Raw genomic sequence first — 27,620 nt, 5'->3', positions numbered from 1 at the left:
CAGCGCCCTTATGAACCTATGCCAAACCTCAGCATGCCTGACGGAAACGATCCATTGACAATCACAGTGACCTATCCCAAAAACTCTGTACAGCCAGCTTGTCCTTGGTTCTGCTAGGTCTAGGTCTTAACAAACAAATCCCCCGCACCGGAGGGTATAATTGCGTACAGTATTCTTGAACTTAACGGGTACAGCTTGAGCGTAGCCATTGTGAAGTGATTATGCTGGATCTGACTATTCGAGCTCGCGACGTTTTTTTTGAATTGCTAGGTAATTTCACCGCCTGAGCTTTCCCTAAAGGGAAATAAATGAATAACCGTCAATAAGCTTTCTAGACCATGGATAGAGCTAGAAAGCAAAAGCATTCCCTTCCACAACTCTCTCCTAGAGAGGCCGACGCTAAGCTAAGCATCGAACAACGGAGAATTACCCGAACAGGCTGATGTGCTAATCATCGGATCTGCTTTAGCGGAGCTTCGGTGGCATTCAATCTGCTTGAGCAGAGGACAGATGAGTTGCGGCTAGACACATGCGGAGCTCTATCATGACCCAGGATCAGGTCGGAGACAAGTGACCCCTATCTCTCGTCTAATATAGAGAAATCGAACCACCGTATCCTTGCTAAATAATCTTTGATAGCATGACCTCAATGATGCCCTGCACACCTTTGCACACCCCGTGATCAGAACCATCTTTCCCGCAAGACTCACCTGCGCCTCGCGTCCATTGAATTCCGTAAAAATATCCTAAACTGAGGAAAAACTTTCTGCGCCGTTCGTGAGGCACCAGTTTCGGCAATTTTTCTCGATTACAAGCTAAAAGTACCTCCACCAGATTAAATTGCTGTTTATTTTGATTGGTGGCCTGAGCAGAAATTCTGAACTCAGAGCACGCAAACCTACGCTGACTTCAATACGCTACACACCCAGATCCTCAGGCTTTCACTGGCGATCTCCATTTTGGTCGCTTTCGTAATCTGACAGCGCGCTAAAAGTGCAAACTAAATAATTTTTCTCCTTTTGTATGTCGTGTCTTGCTTGCCGTTCTCGCAAGATCCAGTGCGATACGACAAAGCCACGGTGTCTCCGTTGTCTCAAGTCAAATGTCCCATGTTACTATAAGCCGCAGCCTACTGATTCTTTAGCCTGTATCCAGTGCAAACGTGGACGACGTCGCTGTTCGCGAACAAAGCCTACATGTGATAGATGCAGACAGTTGGGGAAAGAGTGCGAGTATCCTTCAGCTGCGACTGTCCAGTCGATAGAGGTTCTTGACGCTCTTTATGAGGCTCCAACGTCAGAGCTCGAGACGCTCTGTGAGTCTACAATTCGTAGAGATCCACCCTTCTTTGCAGGCAACTTTCTTGATCAGCGATTCATCTCCAAGCTGCGCGAGGGCCAGGTCTCCATGCCACTGGCCAAGGCTGTTGCGGGACTGTCGCTTGACCTCATTGTTCCTGAGTACCGTTTGGTGAGTTTTTCCAACTACTGGTACGAGAGATTGCTTTCGGACTCTCTACTTTCTGTGCCTTCTCTCGATCATCTTCAAGCGCTCCTCATAACACTCATATGCGCGCGCAGCTCGGTCAAGCATTTTCTTCTTATTCCTGTGCTTTCCCGTATGGCATATGGGCTCATACTGAATCACGAACTTAACTGGGTGAAGGACCCTTTTGAGAAAGAGAGACGTCGGCGCATGGTTTGGAACATTTTTGTTCTGGATAAGATATACGCTGCAGGAGTACCGGAATTTGTCTCGTGCGACGTCAATCTGGTGTGTATCCATCCGCCATCAACGAATCCTACTTCGGAGCCCTCACCGTTTCGCACCCAGCTCCCACGCTACGTTGCACCTTTCAATCTCTTTTCATTGGTTGTGCACCTAGCACAATTGAAATACAACACCTTGAATGCCGTGAAACTTGTTGAGCGTGGGTCCGGATCTCTTCAAGATGTCGCTCACGACATCCATTTGACTTTGGATTTGCTTCCGGATAATCTCCGCTATTCTGCGGCAAATGTTGCGTCGCTGCCAGCAAATCAGAAATCTCTCTTCGTCAACATGCATCTCCTGCTTTTACTTAACCAATGCGATCTGAACCGACTTGACGGCCCAGCAAGATCGCTTGATCTTGCGCTCGCCATTTCCGCGATAGCACGCGACAACATTCATATTCTTGCGAACTCACGCACAACCACCACGTTGGCATTTGCACTATTCGAGGCCTCAAGAATCATGATTCATGCTGGCCTCGAGGTGAAATCAAACATAGACGTCATTACTGCCGCCAAATGGGCAGATCCGGACATTGTTAAGATCTTTTTGCGCGAGCTCTGTGAGGACCGCCTTTTCGGTGGTCTTCTCTCGCTCTCCGAGCTTCACCCGGCCCACAATCTTTCCTGGTGTATTTAGTGGCTCGCATAAGCTTTTGATTCCCACCAGTCAAGTGAATGGCTAGGTTTGAACACAGGCCAGTATCATATATAATTGCTCTACATTCCTTCGTATCTTTTATAAACTTTGCTATCCATACTACTCCTACAAAATATCTTGCTACTTCAAATCACGTATACGATATGCCAAGCAAAATCTCTATTATCTAAAGTATCTAGAATGATGTACCTGCAGATACCATGTGGGATCTTACCTCTGAATTGAAAGCTGCTAAAGTCTTTATGATCTGCTACGACTGTAATCATATGAACGAGGACGCCGAAGCAAGCAAGGGCGGCTACTACGGTGTCAGGAAGAATCAAACCCCGCAGATGAAGTATGACTAGTTTATCTGCTGAAAATACATTTGCCTTTAGCTACTTCGCTGCCCAACGTCTTCCGGACCCAGTTTCTAGAAGCATGGCTTTTGCCTGAAATTACTGATCGGAGATTTTTTCACCGAAGAAACGTTTTGTTGTTTAATCTCATATAAAAACGCTCATTTCTAATAGCTGAGCGACCATCAGACTCGTCGCTCAGTCTCAATCTAGATGTCAATTCTTGTCTCAGGAGCCAATGGGTTCATTGCAACACATATAGTAGACACTCTGCTCGAAGCAGGCTACCCGGTAATTGGTACTGTTAGATCGCTCACAAAAGCCGAGCCTCTGCACAGGGATTTTCTCAAGAAGTACCCAAATGCAAAGCTGAGTTTTGAAGTCGTGGAAGATATCACAGCTGAGGGTGCATTTGATGAGGTACTGCGCAATCATAAGGATGTCAAGTACGTCCTTCATACTGCTTCCCCTGCAACCCTCGAGCTCGACAAACCTTTAAAGGAGGCATACTTGGATCCAGCATTGGCAGGGACTCTCAGTATCTTGAAATCCGTCAAAACGCATGCTCCTCAGGTGAAAAATGTGGTCATCACATCCTCGTTTGCCGCAATTTTTGGTTTCAGCAAGGACTATGTCACGTACACCAACAAGCACTGGAGCCCGTTAGAGTGGGAACAGGTCAACAATGAGGTTCTTGCTTACTGTGTATCCAAAAAGTATGCTGAAAAAGCTGCTTGGGAGTTTGTGGAACAAGAAAAGCCAAACTTCACGTTATCTACGGTTTGTCCACCGTACGTGTTTGGACCTCAGATTTTTGATTGGATGGCTGCTAACAAAGTGAATACTTCCAATGAGCTGATTACTAAATTATTCAAAGCTGCGCAAACCACGGACTTCGTGGAAAAGCCGAGCGGTCTCTTTGTTGACGTGAGAGATGTGGCAAAAATCCACAGGCTGGCACTGGAGAAGGAAGCTTCATATGGAACCAGGTTGTTTATTGGCTCTCAAACCTTTACCGGCCAAACGCTTCTGAATATCTTAAATAAAAACTTTCCAGAAAAAAAGCTTTCTGTTGGAGCTCCAGAGAAGGATAAGCCAAGCAGAGTGTTCGGGTTTGACATTGGCAACGTGCTGGATTCTCTTGGAGGCTACGAGTTCATTTCTCTTGAGCAGTCTGTCGTTGACACGGCATCTCAGTATTGGAAAATGAATCCTTAAGAGAAAGAGCATGAGTACAGGGGTTGGTCAGCGTTGTGAACAATAGGGTGCCTCTAGCCCGCATATTACTACCCCAGATTTGGCTCAATAAACGCGCCTATGCATTGCATGCTAGATGACAAGTTTTTCAAGACAATTCGGGTGTCTCCGACTAATTTAACTAATTCCAGCTTATAAGAATTACATAGCAGATGACGTCATCGAATAGTAATGAAAAATTCACTCTATTCAGATACCCCATCGGGCTTATCTCTTGAAGAGTTCCGACAGTGTGGGGGCGGACAAATTAGTGCCCCGCATGTCGATCAATAGCCGGATGGGCTAAATTTCGCCATCGTGCGGCTTGCGGCTGGTCCCCGCAAATTTCTTATTTCATGCATATAGTAGCTCCACAGTGTGTATATATAGGCTGGATACACCCCTTTTAGCTGACACAGGAATATGAGTTCCCTTGATCTGGAGAAAAAAAATGAGATCGAGCATTTTGAGGGCGACTCCGACTCGGGAATTCGCGTTATTCAAATTGATGCTGGCAAGTATTTGGAAGTCAACGATGCCAAGATTGCCGAGGGCATCGAAACGTTGGAACAAGAGTTACAAGCCTCTGGCAAGAAGCCATTTTTGTCAAGTAGATGGTTGAAAAGACCAGAACGGTTCATTTGGTATCTGGCCAGTTTGGCCTCTGTTGGAGGGCTCTTATTCGGTGTGGACCAGTCTTTAATCAGTGGAGCTGCGCTGTATTTGCCAAAAGATCTCAATTTGTCAGACCCGCAGGAGTCGATGGTGGTTGGATTTACACCGTTGGGCGCCATGGGAGGTGCTCTGGCTTTAATGCCGTTGAACGATATCTTTGGAAGAAAAGGAACGATTATCATTTCCTCAATTGTGTTCACAGTGGGGGCAATATTGGAAGCCGCAGCCATGAATTTTGCTGTCATGTTAGTTGGAAGAATTGTTCTGGGGCTGGCACTTGGTCTTCTATCTGGAACGGTTCCTGCATATATTTCTGAGAACTGTGCTCGCAAATGGCGTGGAGGACTGGTGTCGCTGTACCAGGTGATGGTTGCTTTTGGCGTCATGATGGGATATGTGATTGCAGCAATGTTCAACTCGGTGAAGGGAAATTGGAGATACGTTCTGGGAAGTTCTGTGGTCTTTTCCACAATTTTGTTTTTTGGAATGTTGACCCTGCCTGAGTCGACAAGATGGCTCATGAAACGAGGCCGGAAGCTGGACGCATATCAGGTGTGGAAACACGCACGTGGACTTGATTCCGTGGACGAAAGACAAGAATTTTACATTATGGAGCATGTTTTGCTATACGAAAAGGAAATGGCGCAGGATAGATGGCTCATTTTGGACCTATTCGGCACGAAAAGATGTTTACGGGCAATATCAGTTGCAGTGACTTGCAGTTTGATCTGTCAGCAAATGTCCGGTGTCAACTCGATCGAGTACTACCAAGCTACCCTGGTGCAGGCGGCAGGGCTCACGCCTCAGAATGCCGTCTACACAAGTTTGGTCGGTGGGGGAGTGATGTTCCTTTCCACGATTCCCGCTATTTATCTTATGGACCGCCTTGGAAGACGTACCTTGATGCTGACGCTTATTCCGGGTATCGCAATAGGACTGATAATAACGGGCTGTTCATTTTTGGCTACAAATCTTGGTGTCAAACTAGGTATCTATTTCTGGGGTATCATCACATACACGATCTTCTGGTCCCCGGGACTTGGTCCAGTTCCTTATCTTCTGGCTGCAGAGGTCTATCCAACATACTTGAGAAGTTACGGAATGAGTCTTGCCTCATTTTGTAACTGGACAGGTACCTTTGTGACGACTTATCCTTTCCAATATATGGCCAATTCTATGACTTCTACAGGCGTCTTTGCAGGACTCTACTGTGGTTTGCTTCTATTGGGAGCATTCTACTTAGCTTTGTTTATGCCAGAAACCAAAGGTCTGACTTTGGAAGAAATCAACGAGATTTTCCAGCGGCCGCTGACACATACGATGCATACCAACGTGCGCAATTTGAAAAAAACTTGGAATGCTTTGATTCACTTGAGATTCAGAGAGGTGTGGAAGCTCGACTCCCAGTAGCACCAATTTTTCTCAGTCAGTGACTATTTTTGATATTATTAGTCATCAAGATGCTCCGAATTCCGTGCTCTTTGAACTGTGTAAATGATAACGATCAAAAAATTAGATGTAATCATGACTTTGGTTTTAACCAGTACTATAATCAACGCAGCGCCGGAAACAGTGCGCTCAGTTTTTCTTGACTTCGATAATTATGAGTGGTCTGCTTTTTTGAAGTCTGTCAAGGCCAATCCGCCGAAGCCTTCTGCTTCAATAGCTCCGGGAGACAAACTTGATGTTGTTTTAGAAGGAAGTAGAACAATGAAGATCAACCCTGTTGTTGTTGAAAACTCGCCGTCAGCATTCAGATGGAAGGGAACTCTTGGATTTGATACAATTTTTAGTGGCACTCACAGTTATGAGTTCAATCCCACGGAAGACGGCAAGACAAAGTTTGTTCATAAGGAGGTTTTTGGGGGATTACTCAAAAGCCCGGTGCTTTACTTTTTCGGAGATCTGGCGAAAGATTTCATGCTATTCACTGAAGCCTTGAAGAGCAAGTGCGAAGCTAAATAATTAATATAAGTACTGGAACTCAGGAACGCCATCTGAAGAAACTGGCTGTCTCTTGTTTTGAATGTGTGAGTTAATGGCCATCGCAACAGCAACAGCAACGTTCAAGCAGAAACAAATGACCCAGGATCTGAAAGCATATGTGTATGTTGGGGCATCTTGGCTGCGGAAAAGCTGTGGTCCCGCAATATTACTCGCACAGTAAATCAGGAACATAGAATTGCTGACAACAGTCTTTCTTGTCGAGCCAACAAAATTTGACGAGGCCATGGACAGCAGCAATGGGAAGGTTGCAGTCTGGACTAGCACGAAATAAAATCCAGTCAATTTGGCTCCTAGAGTTTGGCCCTTGTAGATTAGGGAGCCTCCAATGATTGCAAACATACAACACACAGAAATCATCAGGCATCTGAGCCCTTTCTTTCGACTGGCAACCAGTCCAGATCCAGTAATAGCGATCCAAGCAATTATGGATCCTGGCAAGTTGAGCAAGGTGGTGTTTATGGCACTGAATCCGAAGTTGTTCAAAATAATATTTCCGTAACTTTGAACTCCACTGTTAGGCAAGATAGAAAGCACAACAGATCCAAGAAGAAGCCAGAAATTGATGTTTTTCGCACAAGAATAAAATTCGTCCCAACTCCAGTCATTCTCCACCTTTTGGTTTTTCATATTCTCAGCATAGTACTGTTTCTCAGGCTCTGTAAGGAAACTGGCTTTCGATGGAGAGTCGGGGAGGAAAAAGAAGATTGCGAAACTCCACACAAATGTGATGCACCCGTAAACAATAAAAATGTATCTCCATGGGGATAGCTTTCCGGTAATGTGGCCCAGACCAAAGGACAAGAAAGAACCAACAATTGCACCGGCATCGTTACCGGCAAACCAGATCCCCGATCTGGCAGATTGTTGTTCCGGCTTCCACCACATACCAGTAATCAGCACAAATGAAGGACTGACAACACTCTCAAGAAGACCCAAGAAGAACCTGGCAGCAAGAATCCCAGCATAATTTTCACAAGCGCCTGTGCAAGCTAGCGTAATCCCCCACAGACAGACTGCGACGGAGACAAATTTTCCAATTGGCACTAATTGAAGCACCCTGACACTCGCCAAATTTCCAAACATATACCCGAAGTAGAAGATCGATGAAGACCATGAGTAATCCTGGCCCACTAGCCCCAAATCTTTTTTGAGACCGAAAACGGAAGACTGGCCCAAAGCCAGTTTATCCATAAATTGCAATCCGTAAGTGACCATCATTAACGGTAGAATACGAAGATCCACTTTGCGGAAAAGCTTTTCCTTATCAATGTAGACGGATGCTTCAGAGACATGAAGCTCGTCCTTGTCACTCATGGTGTCCTCCTTAATGCAGTTATCCATTAACGAAATATGGATTTTCTAATCACTTAAATACTTTTTTTTGTGAACGCGAGATTTTTATCTGCAAGTCTTATCAGCCTAAATAACGGTAGACCTATTGGGGCCAATTATGGTGATGCAAATTTGGAGATTTCTTGACGTTGAGACAAGTATACTCTTTTGAATATGATGCCACTTTCTCCAGATCTCTAGAGCCCTTCGCCCTCACGAGAAATCAGCAAAATGAACGTCGGCCGAAACTCGTATCGTTCATGGCTGTGCTGATCGGCCGAGGTTTTAGAGTCAAATTGATTAAATGCATTACTTATCTTAACAGGGCTTTTTTTTTCCCTAATGACTAGGAATAAGTCTTCTTTGTATGAGATCTGTCACAACCTTCCCAAGGTTGAGACGCATTGTCACTTGTATGGCACCATCTGCAAGGACACAATCTCCTATTTCAACAACAGGGCAGGCAAGCCTTTCACTGATGAGCAAATAGAGCGTTTCTATATCAGAGGAACCAAACCAGTTGGGGTCCTGGCAATTTTTAGAGCACTCGATTCCGATTTGATCAAGATACCTGAAGATTTGTACAGGATCACCAAAGAGCATCTGGCGGTCGCGAAAAGCCATAATGTTATTTATATAGAGCTTTCGTGGAACCCTACGGGAACAGTTTTGGAATCAAAAATTCCGTTTGCTTTAGCACAGAAGGCAATCCATGACGCTATGATAGATTCGGAGAAAGAGATCGGAATCATGAGCAGGCTCATTTGCGCTATTGACCGACAGGCTGAACCAGAAAGAGCTGCACAAATGCTTGATTGGATGCTCAAGTCTCCGTCGCCAATGACGATTGGTATTGGTATTGATTACAAGGAAGACGGTTTCCCTCCAGAGCTCTTCGAGGATACTTTCAAGCGTGCGAAAAGTGAAGGGTACAAGATCACCGCGCACGCTGGCGAGTTTGGTATGCCATGGAATAATATCGATTTTGTCGCAAACACCATCCACGCTGACCGGGTTGATCACGGATATACAATCATCGACAATCCAGAACTAGTTGACCAATTTTTGGAAGAACAACGATCAATCAGCGTTGTTCCTACGAATTCTTACTATCTCAGACTGTTCGATCCGGAAGAGTGGGCTCAAAAACATCCTATCCGGACGATGATTAAGCTCGGGCTTAATATCTATCCAAATACAGATGATCCCTCGTTCCATTGTGTGGACCCTACGAAAGCTTGGATGATGATGGTGGAATGCTTTGGTGCAACCATTCCAGACCTGAAGAGATTTGCATATAACGCGATTGACAGCGCGTGGGTGGACGAAGATCTAAAATCTAAGTGGAAACACGAGTGCAATAAATATTTCGAGTCATTATAATAACTTTTTCTTATCTATCTAAACCCCATAAACTTATGAAAATCAAGAGCCGGCCATCTCTTGCGTGCATTCCTTGTACTATTCGTAAAGTCAAATGTGACAAGACCATTCCTTGCAAGAACTGCATGAAGCGGAAGACTTCTCATGAGTGTCGGCGCCGAAACTCGATCCCATCGCCTGAACTTCCGAAACCAAATACCGACACCGAGCCAAACCTGTTCAATAATAGACAAATAGTACACTACTTATACTCGCTCAAATTGCTCACATATGGAAGAGCTCAAATTAAGGGCCTAGTGCCTGTGGATGATCTGCTCAAGTACAATAGATGGGACCAGTACATGAATCAATTTCCGACATTTATTAGTAAATTAACTCCTGCGCTTTCTAGGAAAATATGTGAATGTGCATGCAACTACACGACTTTCATCCATCAAGGAGTTGTGAACGAGCTGTTTCTCAAGGACCACGACAACTTCTGGGAAGTTCATGTATCTAAAAATCCAGCTTGCCTGAACCATACAATAAATAATCCCCTAAAGTTAAAGTCATCAAAAGACTACTATTACTGGATGTCACTGCTCTATGCCAACTTGTCCACAGGCATGTACTTTGGAGTCCACGAGATCGAATCTGACCTCACCTACGCAGACACGGAAATCGCTGACTTCTCGGCCGTTTTCTTCCGAGCCTCACTGGATTGTCTTTTCCGGGCTGGGGCACTGGAACATGCCGACGTGCGATGCATACAAGTCTTCTGTGTTCTCTCTATGTGCTTGCATGCATTAGGCAGCACGTATTTGCACAAGTCTCTTCTTCGCATATCTGTCGAGGCAGCAAAGAATCTGGGATTGGACCAACTGCAATCGGACGACGCTCCAGAATATCAAAGCGAGGTCTTGAAACGCCTTTTCTACAGCCTCATGATTATAGACTCGTTGAGCAACTATCCCAAAAGATACATTGCTGACTTTTCAACCCCGTTGCCGTCCATAATATCATCTGACGTGCTTCTCGAAAAGGTGACTCCCACCCCTCTTGCATTTCCCGAAGCCTGCAATAACAACGAAATTGCAGGCATAATGTACGAGCGCATGATGGTGGAACTTGCACAGCTGAAGCACGAAAGCTATGAGAAGCCTACTGCAACCGAACTGGTCTCCTGTCTCGAGAAAATGAAGATCCTAAGGTCCAAATTAGATACCTACTTTGGATCTAAAGAATACTCTGCCAGCGACAAATCAATAGCTCAGTATGCAAAGTACCTTCTATTTTCCTCCATCACTCGTGAGCGGCTGGAAATTGGTATTCGCATGCAATCTCTCGTCGGCACCCAAGACTGGGCCAAGCAGTACCGTCCCCAGTGCCTGGAGTTTGCAACCCAGCTACTTTTCCACAGCACATCTGCCGGGCTACCTGCCTTTTATAACCGCTATTGGATCGTTGCGCAACATTTAATCTACGCATGTCTGTTTGTGCTCTTGGACATGCTGCTCTTCAAAAGTGACGACGACAAATACAAACTTGACTGTGTCAAGCGCACGTTTCCTACCATTAAAAAATTGCAATCTTACTTCACAGTCAAGATTGGCTTTGCCATAATAGAGAAACTCTGCTATCTCGTGTCCAAAGTGCGCTTAGACCATTTAGAAAACGAGACGTTCGAGGCAATATCGCTCCGTGAGTTCTTGAAGGAAATGGAAATTGCAAACCCATACAGCTCCACACTTTCCAAGAAACGCATCGTGCCAGACATCACAGAGTCCCAATATCTACGTTTTGGCAACGAAGCAACGCACTCAAATAGCACAGCCGGGGGTTTTACGTTTGTTGAGAGAGATCCCCTCACAAGTACTGAGAACGGCTCTAGCATCACATCAGCCATGCTGGATGACAAGGGCTGGTACGAATTCCTGGACTTCTTTTTTGGAGGCGAGTCTGCTGCCTCCATGTCGGAAATCTGATAAAAATATGTACTCCTCGCACCGCAAAGATATCCCCAGACGCATATTTTTTTTCATATATGCCACCTTGTATATACAAACCGACATGGGCAGAAAATTCAACGCGGACGGCACAGTGAACAAGTTTCCAGGCAGCACCGTTGTGTGCCACCTGCCTCAGCAGGGCGAGGGTCGGGAGATGTTCAAAAGGTTGCTGGACTTCTACAGAGCATTTCCTATTCTACTGTTCAAAAACAAAATAAGCATGCTGCCGTCCTCGAGTCTTCATGCGACGATGTTTGACTGCATGCACGAGTACAAACGTCAGTCTGATAGCTGGCCGAAGGAGGTGCCACGAGACTTGCCTATGGAGCAATGCAATGCATGGATGGTGAAGAAGCTCACTGAGACGCCGTTCGAGATTGACTTGCCTATCCGGCTTCAGGTCGACAGAAGCTACGTTGAGCAGACGTCGCACGGGGGCATGGACACGTGGAAAGTTGCTCTGCTGCCTGTGGATGAGAAAGAGGAACAGAAGGTCAGGAAGTTGCGCGTAGATATTGCCAACGCATTGAGCATTCCTCTACCGAGCATCGAGTCGTATAGGTTCCACATGACTATCGCATATTTGAACGAGGAGTTCACCGAGGAGGAGTCGGCGCAGTTGAAGAGAATCAACGATGAATTCCATCAGGAGGGGCACGTTGTGGAACTGGGCCTTCCCGAGGTTTGCCGGTTCGATGATATGTTCTACATGGAAAGACTAGCATATCTAGGACAGAAAAAGTAATACCAACTCCGATGTTTCCAATCTAGGAAGAGTTGTAGGACTAACTTGCGTGCGGCGCCCCACGTTTTTAATTTTTGGCCCCGCGCCATGCACAGGTCCGTACTGACGGAATATCTAGCAACGTACAATTGGCCTCATAAGAATTGAAACAACGTGCTTTCACCAGCAGCCTTGTTGTGCTGAAAAGAAAGCTATTAGGAGCCAATTCCCGAAACCGGTTCCCAATTTGCAAATAACTTGCATCTCTAAATATTTATCTGTGCACATGGCACATTAGGCATTAAAGGAACCTGGGCTGGACACAATGTATAAAAGAGCGGCGATGTGCTTGGCGTACCAGACCGTCAAATGAAGCTGATTTTTGCTGCCCTCCTTGCCGCTGTCCAGGCTGTCCGTCTTAGCGAGCTGCAAAACCAACTAGGCAGCTGGCCTGCTACCGACTCTGGACCTTCAGATGATGATTTGATTAGAGTCTCGCTCGACGAGCTCTACTCCATCGGCAACAACACCAAGCTGAGCGATTGCGACAAGTGCAAGCAGCGACTGCTATACGCCAAATCGCTGGCCCTTGTCAAGCCCACGTTGATTCCTTCAATTTTCACCGAATGGTGCATCGGGACCAACGCATTGAAGAAAGATACGTGTTTGCGCATTTTCGGCAGAACGACCGTTGAAAACTCGTATGCAGGCTCCAATTTTGGCGACATGGTGTCCCTGATGGACCCAACTTCCTACGACGGCGACTATTACTGCCACTACTTTGAGTCGGCATGCGATTATGTCTCGCCGCCAGAAATCGACGCGTCGAAACTCTGGGGAGGCAGCAAGCCGGACGAGTACAAAGCTGCTCCCGAGGCCGGAAACGAGACATTCTACGTTCTGCACGTGTCTGATTTCCATATTGAGAACGACTATGTCGTTGGCGGAGAAGGTAACTGTTCTGCCAGTATGTGCTGCACTCCGCATTCGTTCAACAAATACCCGGTTCCTCAGGGTTACGACATCTCGGACAACTCGTTACTAGAGGGTGGTCCTGGAGAAGGCTGGTCGTTCTACAACTCATCGTATGTGGACAACGTTTTCGAGAAGGGCCTGTACGTTGGCTACAACGAGTCTATTTGGTGGCCAGCATCCAGTTTTGGCCACTATAACTGTGATGCTCCGGAGCTGCTGATCAATAACACGTTGAAAGCGGTGACGAGCCTCAACCAGCAGCTGAACTTGAGCTACGAGTTTGCTATTTTCACGGGCGACTTGGTCGACCACGACGAGACGCGATATATCAGCTACGAATCGACTCTACTGGCAGAAGAGTCCACGTTTAGAGACGTCAAATACCAACTCCACGACATTCCGATGTTTCCTGTGCTTGGAAACCACGATACGTTCCCTTACGGACAGATGGCACAGAACAAATACGGCTTCTCCAACAAATTCGACTGGAACAATGAGCTGATGGCCGAGCTGTGGAGAGACTATGGCTGGATCGATTTTGACGTGGAGCAGCAGGTCAGCGAGCACTACACCGGCTTCAGTGTCAAAACCCGGCGCGGCCTCAAGGTCATCGCTCTCAACTCCAACTCGTGGTACATTTCCAACCTTTATGCTTTCATCAACATGACCCAGGACTACGACTCTTTTGGCCAGTTCCAATTTCTGGTCGACGAGCTACTCGACTCCGAGTCAAAGGGCGAGCGAGTCTGGCTGATAATGCACGTGCCGGCCGGCGCAGACATGCTTCCTGTTGCTTCCCAGGTGTTTGCACAGGTGGTTGAGAGATTCTCGCCGCACACGATTGCGGGAATTTTCAACGGACATACACACAGAGACGAGTTTAAGGTTCTGTACTCGGGTTTCAACGGGTCCAACATGGACGCCCAGACGGCAGACAACGCGATTGCACACACGTGGATCGCTCCGTCGGTGACCTCATGGATTGGCCTGAATCCATCCTTTCGGTTCCTTGAGGTGGACTCCAAAACATTTTCCGTGATGAACGCCTACACCTACTACTTCAATCTGAGCGAGACCTTCACCAACAACGGCACGGAACCTGACTGGCAGCTGGAGTACGACGCCAGATCGGCTTACGGTGTGGACTGGCCGGAGTCGGCTCCTTTAAATGCCACGTACTGGCACGAGGTGTCGCAGAAAATTGGCAGCAGCAACTCGTCGCTTCAGCAGTACGAGGATTTTGCAACCAGGTACTCACCGTACACCTACGACTGTTCTGAATCGGACAATTGTGACACTTTCTATTGTTATGTCTCGACGTTCACGATTGACCAGTACGTCAGGTGCTGCGAGCACTTTGGTCTAGATCCGGATGTTTGAAAATTTGACTGCCCTACGGGTATGTTTTAGTAGCAGCCAAAAATTTAATCAAAGTATCTATTATCTGGAGTCAAGCTTTCCTGGCAGAGGTGTCTAGTTAATCAGAGTTTGCTACGGTTCTACCTTCAACTCAAAAAGATACGAAACGGGTGAAGGCTGCCACTGCAATGACGAGGCTTATATATGGCTGTAGCTACTGGACCATCTTGATAAGAAGATGGGAACCACAAAATATATGAGCGTCTCCATATTTCTTTCATTCGACAATTAGTTGCATGGGACGTCTTCATCGACCCTACCTTCACGTATCACCAGCTATGGATGAACAGCGCTGGAGAGCTCAATGGCCGGTTCTGCCACTTCAAAATCAAAATCTTCAGCTACAACCCAGCTTCTTCTACTCGAATCTTCAAACAGGGTGAGAAAACCGCTCTATCCTCTTCTGTGTTGCTCCTTTCTTGGAATGGCGGCGTCTTGATAGATGTTTGATTCATGCCTCAAATCTAATAGCTAGTCACGATCACCAACATGAACTCTCGCATGCAATGGACTTGACAGAGAAAGGGTATCGACCCTGAGGCTTACGAAGTTCAGTCATTAAAATAGATAAACGTGATTTGACTTTTCGTGCTAAACCTCAAAATTAGAGTTCAACATTTGAAGGCCGTGGGCTCGGAAGAGACAAGTTTTTGGAACCTGTGTCTGCATAGTTGTCTACCTCTTCTATCCTACCTTTCTTGCGCTACTTCAGTTGTTGAGCAATAGTGGTTATCTAACATGCTCCGGTAAATCCATAGCTTTGCGCTGCGATATTGAGCTATGCCTAAAAAGAAAGGAGTTTTCGAGTAAATCCAAGATAAAGAAGCTTTGAGGCATGTCAGATATATCCGTTAGCGATGGCTAGCAATGACATCAAGTCTAGGTTGACACAGATCCTCAACTCAGTAAAAGACTCATAGTCCCGGCCAACATGCTTAGAAGAAGAGCTACTCCAAAACTCCTTTTTGGGACAAAGTCCGCCTATCATAAGAAGTCATTTGGCATAGTGCGGACTGCAGTCACACGGCGACTGACAACAATAGAGTCAATTTTTCTGTATTGTAACTGGGCGTTTCCCTATTCGGCAACTGCGCAACAATAGTTTCACTACATTTGAAAATAATCCGAATAGGTTCTAGTTTACTGCTGCAAGTGGGGGAAAACGGAAGTAGAACACACCACGAGGGGCCTCATACATGTACTAAAATAATATTACAGATGTGTTATACTAGTAGTTCATGACTTGGGATGAATAATGGTTTGCAGGTTGAATTCAGGATCGACCCCAATTTCGTCGACCCCACTGGTATGAGCCCTTTCTATCCAGCCCGCACAGTGATGTTCGTGAACCAGCCCAAGGTGTCACGCGTTTTTGCGCCATGTGCGAAGTGTGGCATTTTCTCGTTTTAGCGCAAGAACGGACCGGCTTCGCAACTGCGCCCCTGACAACATTTCCGAATACGGAAGGCGTCCAACTTACAGCTTTACCGGCCGACTATCGGACTTGTTTACTAAAAGTACATTGGTCTATTGAGCTATCGAAGCTGGCTGCTGTAATATATCGTCCCTAGTAGAATCTTGGCGTTCGTTCTGGATCCTCTGTTCCTGTTTCCGTAGGTGTATCTTATGGTGTCTGATCAAGTTTGACCGCACGGAAAACGGTTTTCCACAGCTCTCCCACTGGCATCTAAACGGCTTCTCGCCAGTGTGACTGTACATGTGGATCTTCAGCCCTGAAGGCCTATTGAACACCTTCTGGCAGATGAAACAGCATCGGTTTTTGCGAGACAGCTTCGGTTCCTCTCTTTCACTGCCTGTTGCAGACCGTTCGGAGAACGTATTCCTGCGCTTCACCTTCTGTAAGGCATTCTGATTATACAGTGTTGCTATTGGGAAAGATTGGACTCTTGGAATGTCCTTGTGCTCCGATAGGCCTTCCCTGCCGACGTTGACGGGCGTTTGAAGCAGCGACTGCCCAGCTGCTGGCACCTGGTGCGGTGAAGAAGTGTAAGTAGCGTCGATGGTAGGATGCGGGGTGATTTTCTCGAAGGAAGTGGTTCCTTTGCTTATTGATTGCGGAGGCGTGGGAAGCGGTGGATAATGCTGGGATTCGGTCGATTGGAACGCATAATTCCCCTGTGTCTGGGTCTGGCTGTTATTGTAAGACTCGAGCTGTCCGAGATCAAGCGAAGAAGCCGTGTGTCTTGGCCCCTGCTGGTAATTGATCCGCAGCTGAGGAGCGTTGTAGCTGGTGGGACCTGTGAGGACGAAGTCGTGGTGAGCAGGCTGGGTTGCACTCATATGCTGTGGCACATACTGGCTATATGCGAGCACTTCAATGAACTCGCTATAGGGCAAAGAGGCTGACGGATCCATCGAGCGTTTAGGCTATCATTCAGAGCTGCCGAATAGTACGGGAAATTATCAGTTTATATATGAGCAAATATGCAGGATGTCGATGGTTAACGGTTTTATCCTGCAGGAGACCAGGAAGGTAGTACACAGGTTACGCTGGCTGGCGATTTATCGGGTGGCGCATACATATGCCAAGTCTTGACAATAGACGTCTTCAAATCTTATCAGCCTAATGGTGCTCCACGCGTATTGCCGTGGGCGTCCTTTTGTTGCGCAAACTAATTCTGGTCAGGGGAACTGTATGAAATACCTACTGTGCCGTATCGACGCATCTGAGATTAATCTTTTTCCTAAAAGGGAATTCCCTACATGCTAGCGGTCTGTGGCGGTCACCTCATTTTGGTACAGCTCTTGGCTACTGTGCGGCCCCAACGACTATCTGGGTCCAGCACAGTGCCGCTGCGGTGGATTGGCAGAATTTCCGCTCCTCAACCATGTGGCGCGGTGCAAACGCCACTCCTCGCACCTGCATACAGACCTTAGTAATGCGTCTAGAATCAGGTTTTTGGACAATCTCCAGATTCCGCGCGCACCTGACCCTTGCTTAATTGGGCGATCATCTTTGGTGTACCTGGACTAATACAAACTGCACTCCCCAATTTGGCATTTTTACTGACAGCCTGCAGAAAGTTGTTCCAAGACCCGACTGCTTTCAACTGCCGGTGCACAGGTTACCTATCACCTGTGGGCGAATCGGCAACTTTGAGAGCTCGGTCCGCTCGGCGCCTCGAAATGCAGTCGCAAGCTGTTTTCCCAGCTCTGTTTTCGGATAATCGGTGCCAGACTTGCTTTTCTGTCAAACTTATGTAGCCCAACCTACCTGATCTTCGCCCTGCAAGCAACGGTTTCCCTTTTCCACTGGTGTCAAAGTTTACTCGCTAAATAGGCATTGCAGGCTGGGACAGGACGATCACTGAACAGCCCAAAGATCTAGGCTTGCAACGGGTGCCATTGCGTAATTGATTACGTACGCTGTATGTTTTTTTTTTGTGCCTCCATCCGTGCACCGGCTGGGGAAAAAAAATTTAAAAAATTTTAGAAAATTTTTTTAAATCATATCTCCTATCATGCAACTCACCTGGAAAGACATTCCAGCGGTCCCCACGTCCAACGACATGTTGGACATTGTCCTGAACAGGACTCAAAGAAAGACGCCGACCGTGATCCGTCCAGGATTCAAGATTCAGCGTATCCGTGCGTTCTACATGCGTAAGGTCAAATTTACGGCTGAAGGGTTCACAGAGAAATTTGAGGATGTGTTGAAAGGATTTCCAAACATCAACGACGTCCATCCGTTTCACAGAGACCTGATGGACACCTTGTACGAGAAAAATCACTACAAGATCTCTCTGGCAGCTGTTTCCCGTGCCAAGACGCTGATCGAGCAGGTTTCCAGGGACTACGTGCGACTGCTGAAGTTTGGCCAGTCTCTTTTCCAGTGCAAGCAGCTCAAGCGTGCTGCTCTGGGACGGATGGCCACAATTGTCAAAAAGCTGAAAGATCCGTTTGCGTATCTTGAGCAAGTGAGACAGCATTTAGGCCGTCTGCCGTCGATCGACCCAAACACCAGAACGCTGCTTATCTGCGGATACCCCAACGTTGGTAAGTCCAGTTTCCTCAAATGCATCACCAAGGCCGACGTCGAGGTCCAGCCGTACGCGTTCACCACCAAGTCGCTGTACGTGGGCCATTTCGACTACAAGTACCTGCGGTTCCAGGCCATCGACACCCCTGGTATTCTGGACCGTCCGACAGAGGAAATGAACAACATCGAGATGCAGAGTATCTACGCCATTGCGCACCTGAGATCGTGTGTTTTGTACTTTATGGACCTGTCTGAGCAGTGTGGTTTCAGCATTGAGGCACAGGTCAAGCTGTTCCACTCGATCAAGCCTCTGTTTGCCAACAAGTCTGTGCTTGTTGTTGTGAACAAGACCGACATTATCCGGATCGAGGACCTCGAGGAAAGCCAGGCGCAGCTGGTGCAGAGCGTGATGGACGTTCCGGGCGTCGAGCTGATGCAGACGTCGTGCTACCAGGAGGAAAACGTGATGGAGGTGAGAAACAAGGCCTGTGAGAAGCTGCTCACGTCGAGAATCGAGCAGAAGCTCAAGGGCACTGCGAGAGTGACAAACGTGCTCAACAAGATCCACGTTGCGAGACCGCAGGCCAGAGACGACGTCGAGCGCGTGCCGTTCATCCCCGACGAGGCAAAGAGGCTCGACCGGTACGACCCAATGGACCCAAACAGACGGAAGCTGGCACGTGACATCGAGGCCGAAAACGGCGGTGCTGGTGTGTTCAACATCAACCTGAAGGAGAAGTATCTTCTGGAGGACGAGGAGTGGAAGAACGACGTGATGCCCGAGATTCTGGACGGCCGCAACGTGTACGATTTCCTGGATCCCGAGATCAGTGCCAAACTGCAGGCTCTGGAGGAAGAAGAGGAGAGACTGGAGCAGGAAGGATTTTACGACTCTGACGACGAGATCGAGGACGACGAGGTGGCCGAGCTGCGGGAGAAGGCCGAGTGGATCAGAAACAAGCAGAAGCAGATGATCCAGGCTGCGCGGTCGCGCAAGGCGCTCAACAACAAATCGATCATGCCGCGGAGCAAAATCACCAAGAGCTACTCTGAGCTGGAGAACCACATGTATCACGTGGGCCACGATGTGAGCAAGCTGAGAGAGAAGCGCGAGAAGGCCGGCGGAGCCAGAGAACTGACGGGCTCGGACTATGTGCGTGCGCTGGATGAGGACAGAAAGGCACCGGCTCCTGCCAACCAGAGTGACAGACTGAACAGCGGGCTGAGCGACGGAGCTCTGCGCAGCAAGGCAGAGAGAATGGCCAAGGCAGAGAGAAGAGAGAGAAACAGACAGGCGCGGGCCGGAGAGGCCGACCGCAGAGAGGTGGCCATGATGCCTAAGCACCTGATGAGCGGAAAGAGAGGAGTTGGAAAGACCGACAGAAGATGAGCGCATAATATCGCCAATACAGCTATCTAGTACCCTTATCCAGTACTTGCAGTACTTGCAGTAATATTCCAATGCCCCTAACCTATATTTCCGTGCCTATTCCATTACAAACTGCATCTCCCATAGCTCTCTACCTCCCTTGTCGATCCGGTCGCGGAACTCTCTAAATTCGTTTCTCTCGTTCACGAGCTCGTCTGCCGGCTTGCTGCGCCGTCTCAGCTCCTCTGTCGTGAGCAGCTCGCTCAAAGATCCAGGGACAAAGTCCTCCAGACTATCCATATTCTCGTCCGATTCAACCGCTGTGTCGTCCACCGTGGTGAACGACGCGTACAATGCAGGACCCAGGCCTTTGGGCGAGCCCGTCGTGGAGCACGACCATATAGACTGCGTGAACGGCGAGGCCGACAGACTCAGCCGCGGCCGGCTCCACTCGCTCGTGTCGCTCGACGTGCTGGACGCAGACGTTCTAGGCCGGGCTGGCTTTGTGCTCTTGGAGCTGACACGGCGACCGTCCGGCAGCATGTGGACCAGCGCACACTTGGCCCCAAACCGACAGTTGCCTTTCTGGAAGTACTTGCAAACGTTAGTTTCGCTAGCAGACTCTGTAGAGTGCGAAAACGGGCAGGAGTTGCCAGCCTGACAAGCTCCCTGCTTGAAAAACTTGCAAGGTACGTGGGATAAATCTACACTGTTAGCAGGCCGGGCGTCCACGCATACTCACTCTTGTTGGGAGGACTCTTGTTGATTTCCACCATGAGGACGGATTGTTTTTTAGATAGATTGAGATAAGAGTAATTTTTGGCAGAAAAATCTGTCACTAGAGATAAGTGAAACGGTGTGTATTTTAATCGTCAGAGCCATATCACGTGCGCTGGAAATGCGCATACAACAGAGCCAGAGACACACACCTCCAGCCACAGCCACAAGAGGTGGACTCCTGGGCCAAGAGCCATAGATATGCAATAGCAGGTGTGGACGATGACATAATGGCTGCGCGTGCCGATGAAATTTGACAGAAAATTAGGCTGCTTACATAGACGCAACGTTCATGCTCGCTTACTCGTTGTAGTGGTACACCAGGTAGTTTGGCAGCCCAAACACCTCGTAGCCGAGTCGTTTCGCCATCTTGGCAAACCCTTCTGTCTCTATAAGGTGGTAGAACGGGAAGCTAGGGAACATCGCGCCGTCTCTGTGAACATCGGCCTTCACAAGCAAACACGTTCCTCCCACGCCGTCCAGCTGCATTTCTGTGTTCACGTCTCCGTTCGGGTCGTAGAAATGTCCCATCAGCGGCCTGTACGTGGCCAGCTCCGCGTACGCCTCCACAATGATCTCGTCGTCGCTCATCGTCGAGGCGATCCGCAGCCCCTCCTCGCTCTCGACCCAGTTGTTAAAATCGTACGGCCGAATCGCGTCCTGCTTCTTCTCCTCGTCGTAGTACCGCTGGTAACAGTTGGCAGCAATCACAGGCTTATCGTGCGACACGAGGTCCTGGATCAACGTCGGTGGAGTCTCCACGATGTCGCCGTCCAGCCACAGCACCCACGACGTGTACGGGCCAATCGTGGTGAACAGCAGCGAGTTCCTGGCAACGGCCATCTGCGACCGTCTCTGTTTCTGGACCTGGAACGCGTGTCTGTCCTTCTCCGATTGTGAGTCCAGGGCCTCTGTATCTTGCCGCAAAATGGTCACTTTGGCAAACTTGGCGTCTTTGGTGTTCTTCGGGTTCTGTATCTTCTTGACGGCCGTCTCCAGCTTGCGCAGCGCCGCGTCGCCGTCGGCCGTTCTGGGCACAATGAATCCAAGCTCAATGAGCTCTCTAGGATACGTCAGCTTCAGCAAGTTGTCCCAGTACTGGTCCAGGAACTTCGCCATCGGGGTCAGAATCAGCACCCGTTCTTTGTTGTACGCTGCCATCGGCGTAGAAGCCAACTTGTTAAGATCATAGTGGGAGATATGGTCGGCCGGCAAGTTGCGAGGAATCACGTCGTTTTTCTTGATTTTCTTGTATTTGTAGGGACTATTAGGCTTCGTTTCGTGGCTGGAGCCAAATATCAGCCAGAGAAAGCCGATAACCGCCAGCAGCGGCACCACCAACCGCAACGGTTTATGCACAAACATGACAACAAGAAATATAGAAAAAAACTTGTACACGAGGTGTACGGATTTTTGGAGGGACAAATATTTTGCCGCCGACGAGTGGAGAAAGTGGGTCGACGGGTCGGCCGCTTACCACCACTTGCCAATGCAGCCATTGCGGCCCCCTCTTCCCCTCTTTGGCCCTCTGGCGGTAGCCTATAAGATAGCAAGGTCGTTAGAACGGCAGGACATGTAGTTTCCCAGCGCGGCGGAGCACACTACTTTCGCATCAACGGAGGTTGAGCGTTCTGTAGTTGACGACACGGGCAGGACAATAGGGGGTGCCGACGCATTCTAAAGTGGGGCAACCATGCCGCTGACACTAGTGGAATTCCCTGCGCACGACCGCGTACCCCGTCAGGATCGACTTTTTTGGGGTGCGGCTTTAGCCCAATGCGGCAGAACATTGGTGGAGTCCGAGGGTGCAAAAAGTCTCCTCACCTTTGTCGTTGTATTGCGGAAGTAAAGAGGAGATGGACTCCGGTACCCCTATAAATACTCGCACCTCCCGCTCTGCATCACAACAGACTTGGCCATGTCTAACTCAGATTCCTTTTCTCACGACATCGAAAAACAAACCACGATAGACGCTTTGCAATCAAAGCACAAGCCTTCTACAGCCTCGGCCTTCCGTCACGATGATCAGCACATCTACATCAACGACCAGGCCATCGACAAAAACGACTTCATCTACGCCTTCGGCGGCTCGCTCAACGTCGGCGCCAGAAAACAGACCCCCCATGCCAGACAGCTGAGCGACCCGGTGCCTGCTGGTCTGGCAGCCTTCAGTTGCTCTGCCCTGTCCCTTGGCTTGGTCCAGCTGCACGCACGTTCCGTGCACACGCCCAACGTGCTTCTAGGCGCGTTCCTCACCACTGCAGGACTCGTCGAGATCATTGTTGGTGTGCTCTGTTTCATCATCGGCAACACCTGGGCCTGCTGCACTTTCCTCATGTTTGGAGGTTTCTGGAGCTCCTACTCGTTCCTGCTCATGGACGTTGGTGGCATTGCTGCCAGCTATGCCACCACCGAAGAATACAACCAGGCCATCGCACTCTACTTCCTGCCTTGGGCAATATTCTCGTTTGCTCTGTTTGCCTGCACGTGGAGGTCCACCTACAGTTTGGCCTTCCTGATGTTTTTGATCTGGTTCTTCATTCTTCTCTTCACCATCGGCCAGTTCATCACCTCTGTCGGAACGTTCAAGGCAGGAGGCTACATCTGTATGCTTAGTGGAGTCATGGGCTTCTACAACATGTTTGCAGGGCTTGTGGACGACACCAACAGCTACTTCACCATCAAGCCGTTCTACCTGCCTAATGCCGTTAGACCAGGAAAGACCGAATAAGGGTGCTGTTCTGGCGTCCGGACTTTGTGGTCCTTTCCGTAGTTACGTACATTTTACGACTGCGCTAATACTTAGTTGGAATATACTGTTTTTTTCTCATCCCGATGCCGAAATAATTTTGCCGAGATACTTTTTTCCCGTATTTCAATGAACTCGTCTTCCGTCCACGCCTACCACGCAAAAAACACCGTCAAGCTGCAGCTGAAGGAGTCTACGCCCGGCTCGCAGATCCCGTTTGCAGGCCTCGTCACCTCCACGCCAGAACTCCGGGACAAGCACCGGTTTAGCCTGCATCCGCTGCTCTTTAACAGCGTCCTCCAGAACATGTACATTGGCCAGGCCGACTTCTCGAAAGTGCACACCGTGTACTACGGCCGCCGGATCATCGAGTCGACCTATTTGCCCGGCCAGTTCACGCTCGATTACCACGTGGACCCTGAAGATCCCGAGGTTTTCGCTCAACGGTCTGCGGCCACACAGCCCGAAAATTATCCAAAGCTGCATCCCAGAACCAGATACTACACGGAGCAGGAAATAGACCGGGTGCACAAAAAGTGGCAGGAGAACACGCTTCCGATAGTGCTGGTGTTGCACGGGCTTTCCGGCGGCTCGCACGAGCAGAATATCCGCTCGATCGTGGACCATCTGGAGGGCACCGCCAACGTGGCTGTTCTCAATAGCAGAGGCTGTGCGCGGTCGAAAATCACCACTCCGACGCTGTTTTCGGGCCTGCACACCGACGATCTGCGGCAGACCGTGCAGGATCTGCGCACACGGTTCCCGGACAGACAGCTGCATCTCGTTGGGGTCTCTCTTGGCGGCCTGATTTTGAGCAATTATCTCGCCGAGGAGTCGGAGAAGTCGCTGGTCACGAGCGCGTTCACCGTTGGAGCTCCGTGGAATTTGCAGAGCGACATGGAAGCGCTGACCCGCTCGGTTGCTGGCAAATACATGTTTGAGCCGTACATCAGACAGATCCTGTTGAGAGTGCTCAAGTCGAACATCAAGGGCTTGAAAGCCAACCCGGACTTTGACGAGCAGGAGTTCCTAGACTTATACAAGAACGCCACACACGTGTCCCAGATCGACGACCGCTACACGTGTCGCGAGGCAGGTCTTCCTTCGGCCTCCACGTACTACATGGCAGCGTCTCCGCTGATCAGAATCTTCAAGATCAAGACTCCGATGGTGATTTTGAATTCGCTGGACGACCCGTTCCTCAGCTGCAACTACCCGGTCGCCGAAGTGCAACGCAACCCGTATCTATACATGGCTAGCACCGATAAGGGAGCACACTATGCGTATGTGGACCCCAAGGGAGACATGTGGTACTCGCCGGTCATCAAGAGGTATATCGAGTCCTGGAAGGACATAAAGGACGTTCGTCCGGACGATGGCGGCTTCAATGTGAAACAGACCAAATTTAAAGACGCTATAGATTTATATTGAGCATAGAGATTAAAAAAAATACATTTTATTTTTTATTTTTCATGGAGTTTTCTTGCGGATTGTGCCAGGAGGTATTTGGCGGGTTCCGCAAGGCCCAGAAACACATCAGCACCAGCAACCACTACCGGTTCAAGGCGGGGTCCAATGACGTGGCGTGCGAGAGGTGCGGCATGATGAACGTCGCAGATCTCGTCGTGCTACAGTTTGGAGGCAACAAGCTGGACCTGGTGTGTCGGCGGTGCGCAGGCGGCGTCAAGAGCATGCGTGAGTACGCCCTGGGCAAGACGGACAACTTCATGAAGATAGTTGCAGACTATTATGTCGTCAAGAAGGCCGGCCCTGGCGACGACGACGACTATCTGGTCAAGGTCACCGGAGACGATCAGTATCGTCTGCGAGACCGCAAGAAAGGCAAGGGTCGGTCCTTTGGAAAACCGACCCGTCCTACTGCCAAGCGAGAGACGCCAAGGGGTCCAAAGGGTCCAAAAGATTTTTCCCAGCCTGAAAAAGGCTCACAGACCACACAGGATGAAGCACAGAAAGACGGGCTAAAACCCCAGGCTAAACCGTCCTCAAAGCCTGAAAAACCTGTCAAAAGCAAGAAAGTCTCTGTCAAAGGACCAAAGGGCCCAAAAGGGCCCAAAGAGACGAACGGTAGGAGTGGCAAGAACCAGCCACCAACAGCTAAAGCCAAGGCCACGGAGAGAGGAAAGACCGGCGGAGCTAAGCAGAAACCGTCTCCAACGCCTTCCGTCTCTGCTCCGTCCATCAATTCCCAAATTGTGCTTGTTGAGCAGCTCATCAGGTCCACGGCCACAGAAATTCCCCTCAAATACGAGTCTCTTCCTGAATATTTCCACCACCTCTGCTACGGGCTTTTCCTTGAAGAATTATTTGAGACCCAGTTTTTGACAAGGGTCACAGTGACCTGGTCTCGCGAAAACCCTTACGGAGAGTTCACTGCTGAGGTTGACAAAAGAGAGGCCGAGGAGTACTCGAAAAACGATCCGTTGTCTCACCTGAAAAACGGACCGTTCAGCAGAGGCCAGGCGTTTTTCCTCGTGCGCAAGTCGGCCGTCAAACTCGCAGAGAGGCCGGAGTTCTGGTGCTGTGCGGCACAGTTTTCCAAGATGTCACGCAACTCCAACAAAGTCACCGTTCCGATGGACGTCTACAAGTGGAACCTCGAGCCTATTCCGTCCGGAGCGCCCGTGTCGGGTTTTGCGCTGCTTCCGTGCGGAGCTGTGGTCACGAGAGTGATGCAGGCGATTGAGAGACTGGAAAACACCCACTTCAAAGACATGCTGCTGGGTCAGAAGCCGATCCGGCAGATCTTCTTCAAAAACAGAATTGCCAGCCTCAAAAACACCCTGAACGAGTCGCAGTCTGTTGCTCTGCAGTCGGCTCTAAACAACCAAATCACCATCCTAAAGGGCCCTCCAGGGTCAGGAAAGACGTCCACGATTTACGAGATGATCCTGCAATTGCTGGACCAGCTGCATTACCACCCGATTCTCGTGGTGGCAGCTTCCAACATTGCCGTGGACAATATTGCCGAGAAAATGATGAAGGACCACAAAGACGACATCATCAGAGTGCTCTCCATGGCAAAGGAGAGCGAGTACAACAAAGACCATCCGCTTGCAGACATCTGTCTGCACCACAAAATCAGAGACCGTCTGCCGTCCCATGCTCAGGATACGTTACGTAATCTTGCAACCGGCAAGGCGCACAAGGTGTCCAAGAACCAGTTCAAAAAGTTGATCGAGACCAACAAGGACTTGAGCAGGCTGCTGATTGGCCAGGCCAAGGTGATCTTCTCGACCACCGTGGCCATCGGAGGCCCACATTTGCGCGATCTCGCGCAACTGCCAGTGGTCATCGTCGACGAGGCCACGCAGTCGTCGGAGCCCAGCTCGCTTATTCCACTCGCGGCTCCGAACGTCCAAAAGGTGATTTTCGTTGGAGACGAGGCCCAGCTGAGCTCATACACCCGCGTGAAGTCGCTGGAGATGTCTCTTTTCGAAAGAACGCTCAAAAACGGCACTTACCAGTCTCCGCTCATGTTTGACACACAGTATAGAATGCACCCGGAAATCAGCGAGTTCCCGCGGATGGAGTTCTACGAGGGCAAGCTGAAGGACGGTATCACAGCCGAGGACAGAAAAGTCGCCGGAATCTCGTACCCGGTGTTTTTCTGGGACCATGCTGGTGACGCCAGAGAAAGCAGGGTCCGCTCGCTCAGAGTGGGCGAGGAGACCGGGTACACGTATGTGAACCGCGGCGAGGTGGAGCGCGTTTCGAGGATCGTGGAGACGTTGGTTGTGGACAAGCAGATTGCTCCATCGCGCATCGGCGTGATCACGCCGTACGCCGGCCAGAGAGACCTGATCTCGGCCAGTTTCAAGGACAACCTGCTCATCAACCCGGAGAAACAGGAAGTCCAGGTCCAGGTCGACAAGGAGGACGTCGAGAGCGAGTCCAAGGCGGCCACTGTGCACCAGGTGAACGGCATTCTTGTTGCGTCGATCGACGCGTTCCAAGGACGCGAGAAAGACTTCATCGTCATGTCGTGTGTGCGGTCCAACACCGAGCGCAACATCGGGTTTCTGAGAGACCGCAGACGGCTGAACGTGGCGCTGACCCGTGCCCGATGCAGTCTGCTGTTTGTAGGCGACGCGCACTGTCTGAAGGGTGACCAACTGTGGCGGTCCTACATCGAAGGTTTGGAACGGAAAAATTACGTCCAGCAGAAACTGGTGTACTAATAAATTTATAGACTTT

General features: G+C 49.3%; 16 protein-coding genes across 16 annotated transcripts; 12 read left to right on the top strand and 4 right to left on the bottom strand.

Annotated features, from left to right (window-relative positions):
- Positions 1-1,023: 1,023 nt before the first annotated feature.
- On the top strand, positions 1,024-2,412 carry KL928_002508 (uncharacterized protein; the record flags this gene model as incomplete). Its single annotated transcript, XM_043202992.1, has 1 exon — positions 1,024-2,412. One exon carries the CDS (start codon positions 1,024-1,026, stop codon positions 2,410-2,412), a length of 1,389 nt encoding a protein of 462 aa, XP_043060713.1.
- Positions 2,413-2,633: 221 nt separating this feature from the next.
- On the top strand, positions 2,634-3,989 carry KL928_002507 (uncharacterized protein; the record flags this gene model as incomplete). Its single annotated transcript, XM_043202991.1, has 2 exons — positions 2,634-2,741; positions 2,985-3,989. 2 exons carry the CDS (start codon positions 2,634-2,636, stop codon positions 3,987-3,989), a joined length of 1,113 nt encoding a protein of 370 aa, XP_043060712.1.
- A 441-nt stretch (positions 3,990-4,430) lies between these two features.
- KL928_002506 (uncharacterized protein) lies at positions 4,431-6,092 on the top strand (the record flags this gene model as incomplete). Its single annotated transcript, XM_043202990.1, has 1 exon — positions 4,431-6,092. The coding sequence occupies one exon, from the start codon at positions 4,431-4,433 to the stop codon at positions 6,090-6,092; it is 1,662 nt and encodes a 553-aa protein (XP_043060711.1).
- An 84-nt stretch (positions 6,093-6,176) lies between these two features.
- KL928_002505 (uncharacterized protein) lies at positions 6,177-6,643 on the top strand (the record flags this gene model as incomplete). The annotated part of the gene is made up of 2 exons (XM_043202989.1): positions 6,177-6,523; positions 6,619-6,643. 2 exons carry the CDS (start codon positions 6,177-6,179, stop codon positions 6,641-6,643), a joined length of 372 nt encoding a protein of 123 aa, XP_043060710.1.
- Positions 6,644-6,647: 4 nt separating this feature from the next.
- Positions 6,648-8,030, bottom strand: KL928_002504 (uncharacterized protein; the record flags this gene model as incomplete). Its single annotated transcript, XM_043202988.1, has 1 exon — positions 6,648-8,030. One exon carries the CDS (start codon positions 8,028-8,030, stop codon positions 6,648-6,650), a length of 1,383 nt encoding a protein of 460 aa, XP_043060709.1.
- A 333-nt stretch (positions 8,031-8,363) lies between these two features.
- KL928_002503 (uncharacterized protein) lies at positions 8,364-9,404 on the top strand (the record flags this gene model as incomplete). The annotated part of the gene is made up of 1 exon (XM_043202987.1): positions 8,364-9,404. One exon carries the CDS (start codon positions 8,364-8,366, stop codon positions 9,402-9,404), a length of 1,041 nt encoding a protein of 346 aa, XP_043060708.1.
- Positions 9,405-9,529: 125 nt separating this feature from the next.
- KL928_002502 (uncharacterized protein) lies at positions 9,530-11,368 on the top strand (the record flags this gene model as incomplete). The annotated part of the gene is made up of 1 exon (XM_043202986.1): positions 9,530-11,368. One exon carries the CDS (start codon positions 9,530-9,532, stop codon positions 11,366-11,368), a length of 1,839 nt encoding a protein of 612 aa, XP_043060707.1.
- An 85-nt stretch (positions 11,369-11,453) lies between these two features.
- KL928_002501 (uncharacterized protein) lies at positions 11,454-12,137 on the top strand (the record flags this gene model as incomplete). The annotated part of the gene is made up of 1 exon (XM_043202985.1): positions 11,454-12,137. One exon carries the CDS (start codon positions 11,454-11,456, stop codon positions 12,135-12,137), a length of 684 nt encoding a protein of 227 aa, XP_043060706.1.
- Positions 12,138-12,485: 348 nt separating this feature from the next.
- KL928_002500 (uncharacterized protein) lies at positions 12,486-14,471 on the top strand (the record flags this gene model as incomplete). Its single annotated transcript, XM_043202984.1, has 1 exon — positions 12,486-14,471. The coding sequence occupies one exon, from the start codon at positions 12,486-12,488 to the stop codon at positions 14,469-14,471; it is 1,986 nt and encodes a 661-aa protein (XP_043060705.1).
- Positions 14,472-16,037: 1,566 nt separating this feature from the next.
- Positions 16,038-16,886, bottom strand: KL928_002499 (uncharacterized protein; the record flags this gene model as incomplete). The annotated part of the gene is made up of 1 exon (XM_043202981.1): positions 16,038-16,886. One exon carries the CDS (start codon positions 16,884-16,886, stop codon positions 16,038-16,040), a length of 849 nt encoding a protein of 282 aa, XP_043060704.1.
- A 1,106-nt stretch (positions 16,887-17,992) lies between these two features.
- Positions 17,993-19,900, top strand: KL928_002498 (uncharacterized protein; the record flags this gene model as incomplete). The annotated part of the gene is made up of 1 exon (XM_043202980.1): positions 17,993-19,900. One exon carries the CDS (start codon positions 17,993-17,995, stop codon positions 19,898-19,900), a length of 1,908 nt encoding a protein of 635 aa, XP_043060703.1.
- A 96-nt stretch (positions 19,901-19,996) lies between these two features.
- On the bottom strand, positions 19,997-20,885 carry KL928_002497 (uncharacterized protein; the record flags this gene model as incomplete). The annotated part of the gene is made up of 2 exons (XM_043202979.1): positions 19,997-20,376; positions 20,819-20,885. The coding sequence occupies 2 exons, from the start codon at positions 20,883-20,885 to the stop codon at positions 19,997-19,999; spliced, it is 447 nt and encodes a 148-aa protein (XP_043060702.1).
- A 71-nt stretch (positions 20,886-20,956) lies between these two features.
- Positions 20,957-22,021, bottom strand: KL928_002496 (uncharacterized protein; the record flags this gene model as incomplete). The annotated part of the gene is made up of 1 exon (XM_043202978.1): positions 20,957-22,021. The coding sequence occupies one exon, from the start codon at positions 22,019-22,021 to the stop codon at positions 20,957-20,959; it is 1,065 nt and encodes a 354-aa protein (XP_043060701.1).
- A 553-nt stretch (positions 22,022-22,574) lies between these two features.
- KL928_002495 (uncharacterized protein) lies at positions 22,575-23,387 on the top strand (the record flags this gene model as incomplete). Its single annotated transcript, XM_043202977.1, has 1 exon — positions 22,575-23,387. The coding sequence occupies one exon, from the start codon at positions 22,575-22,577 to the stop codon at positions 23,385-23,387; it is 813 nt and encodes a 270-aa protein (XP_043060700.1).
- A 147-nt stretch (positions 23,388-23,534) lies between these two features.
- KL928_002494 (uncharacterized protein) lies at positions 23,535-24,836 on the top strand (the record flags this gene model as incomplete). The annotated part of the gene is made up of 1 exon (XM_043202976.1): positions 23,535-24,836. One exon carries the CDS (start codon positions 23,535-23,537, stop codon positions 24,834-24,836), a length of 1,302 nt encoding a protein of 433 aa, XP_043060699.1.
- Positions 24,837-24,877: 41 nt separating this feature from the next.
- KL928_002493 (uncharacterized protein) lies at positions 24,878-27,604 on the top strand (the record flags this gene model as incomplete). The annotated part of the gene is made up of 1 exon (XM_043202975.1): positions 24,878-27,604. One exon carries the CDS (start codon positions 24,878-24,880, stop codon positions 27,602-27,604), a length of 2,727 nt encoding a protein of 908 aa, XP_043060698.1.
- Positions 27,605-27,620: the final 16 nt, after the last annotated feature.

Source organism: Ogataea angusta, assembly GCF_019207475.1.
Source record: "Ogataea angusta isolate 61-244 chromosome Unknown 61-244_NODE_4_length_877678_cov_91.023368, whole genome shotgun sequence".
Classification (NCBI taxonomy): Eukaryota; Fungi; Ascomycota; class Pichiomycetes; order Pichiales; family Pichiaceae; genus Ogataea; species Ogataea angusta.
Note: the sequence above shows the minus strand (reverse complement) of the source record. Positions and strands in the feature narration are given on the sequence as shown.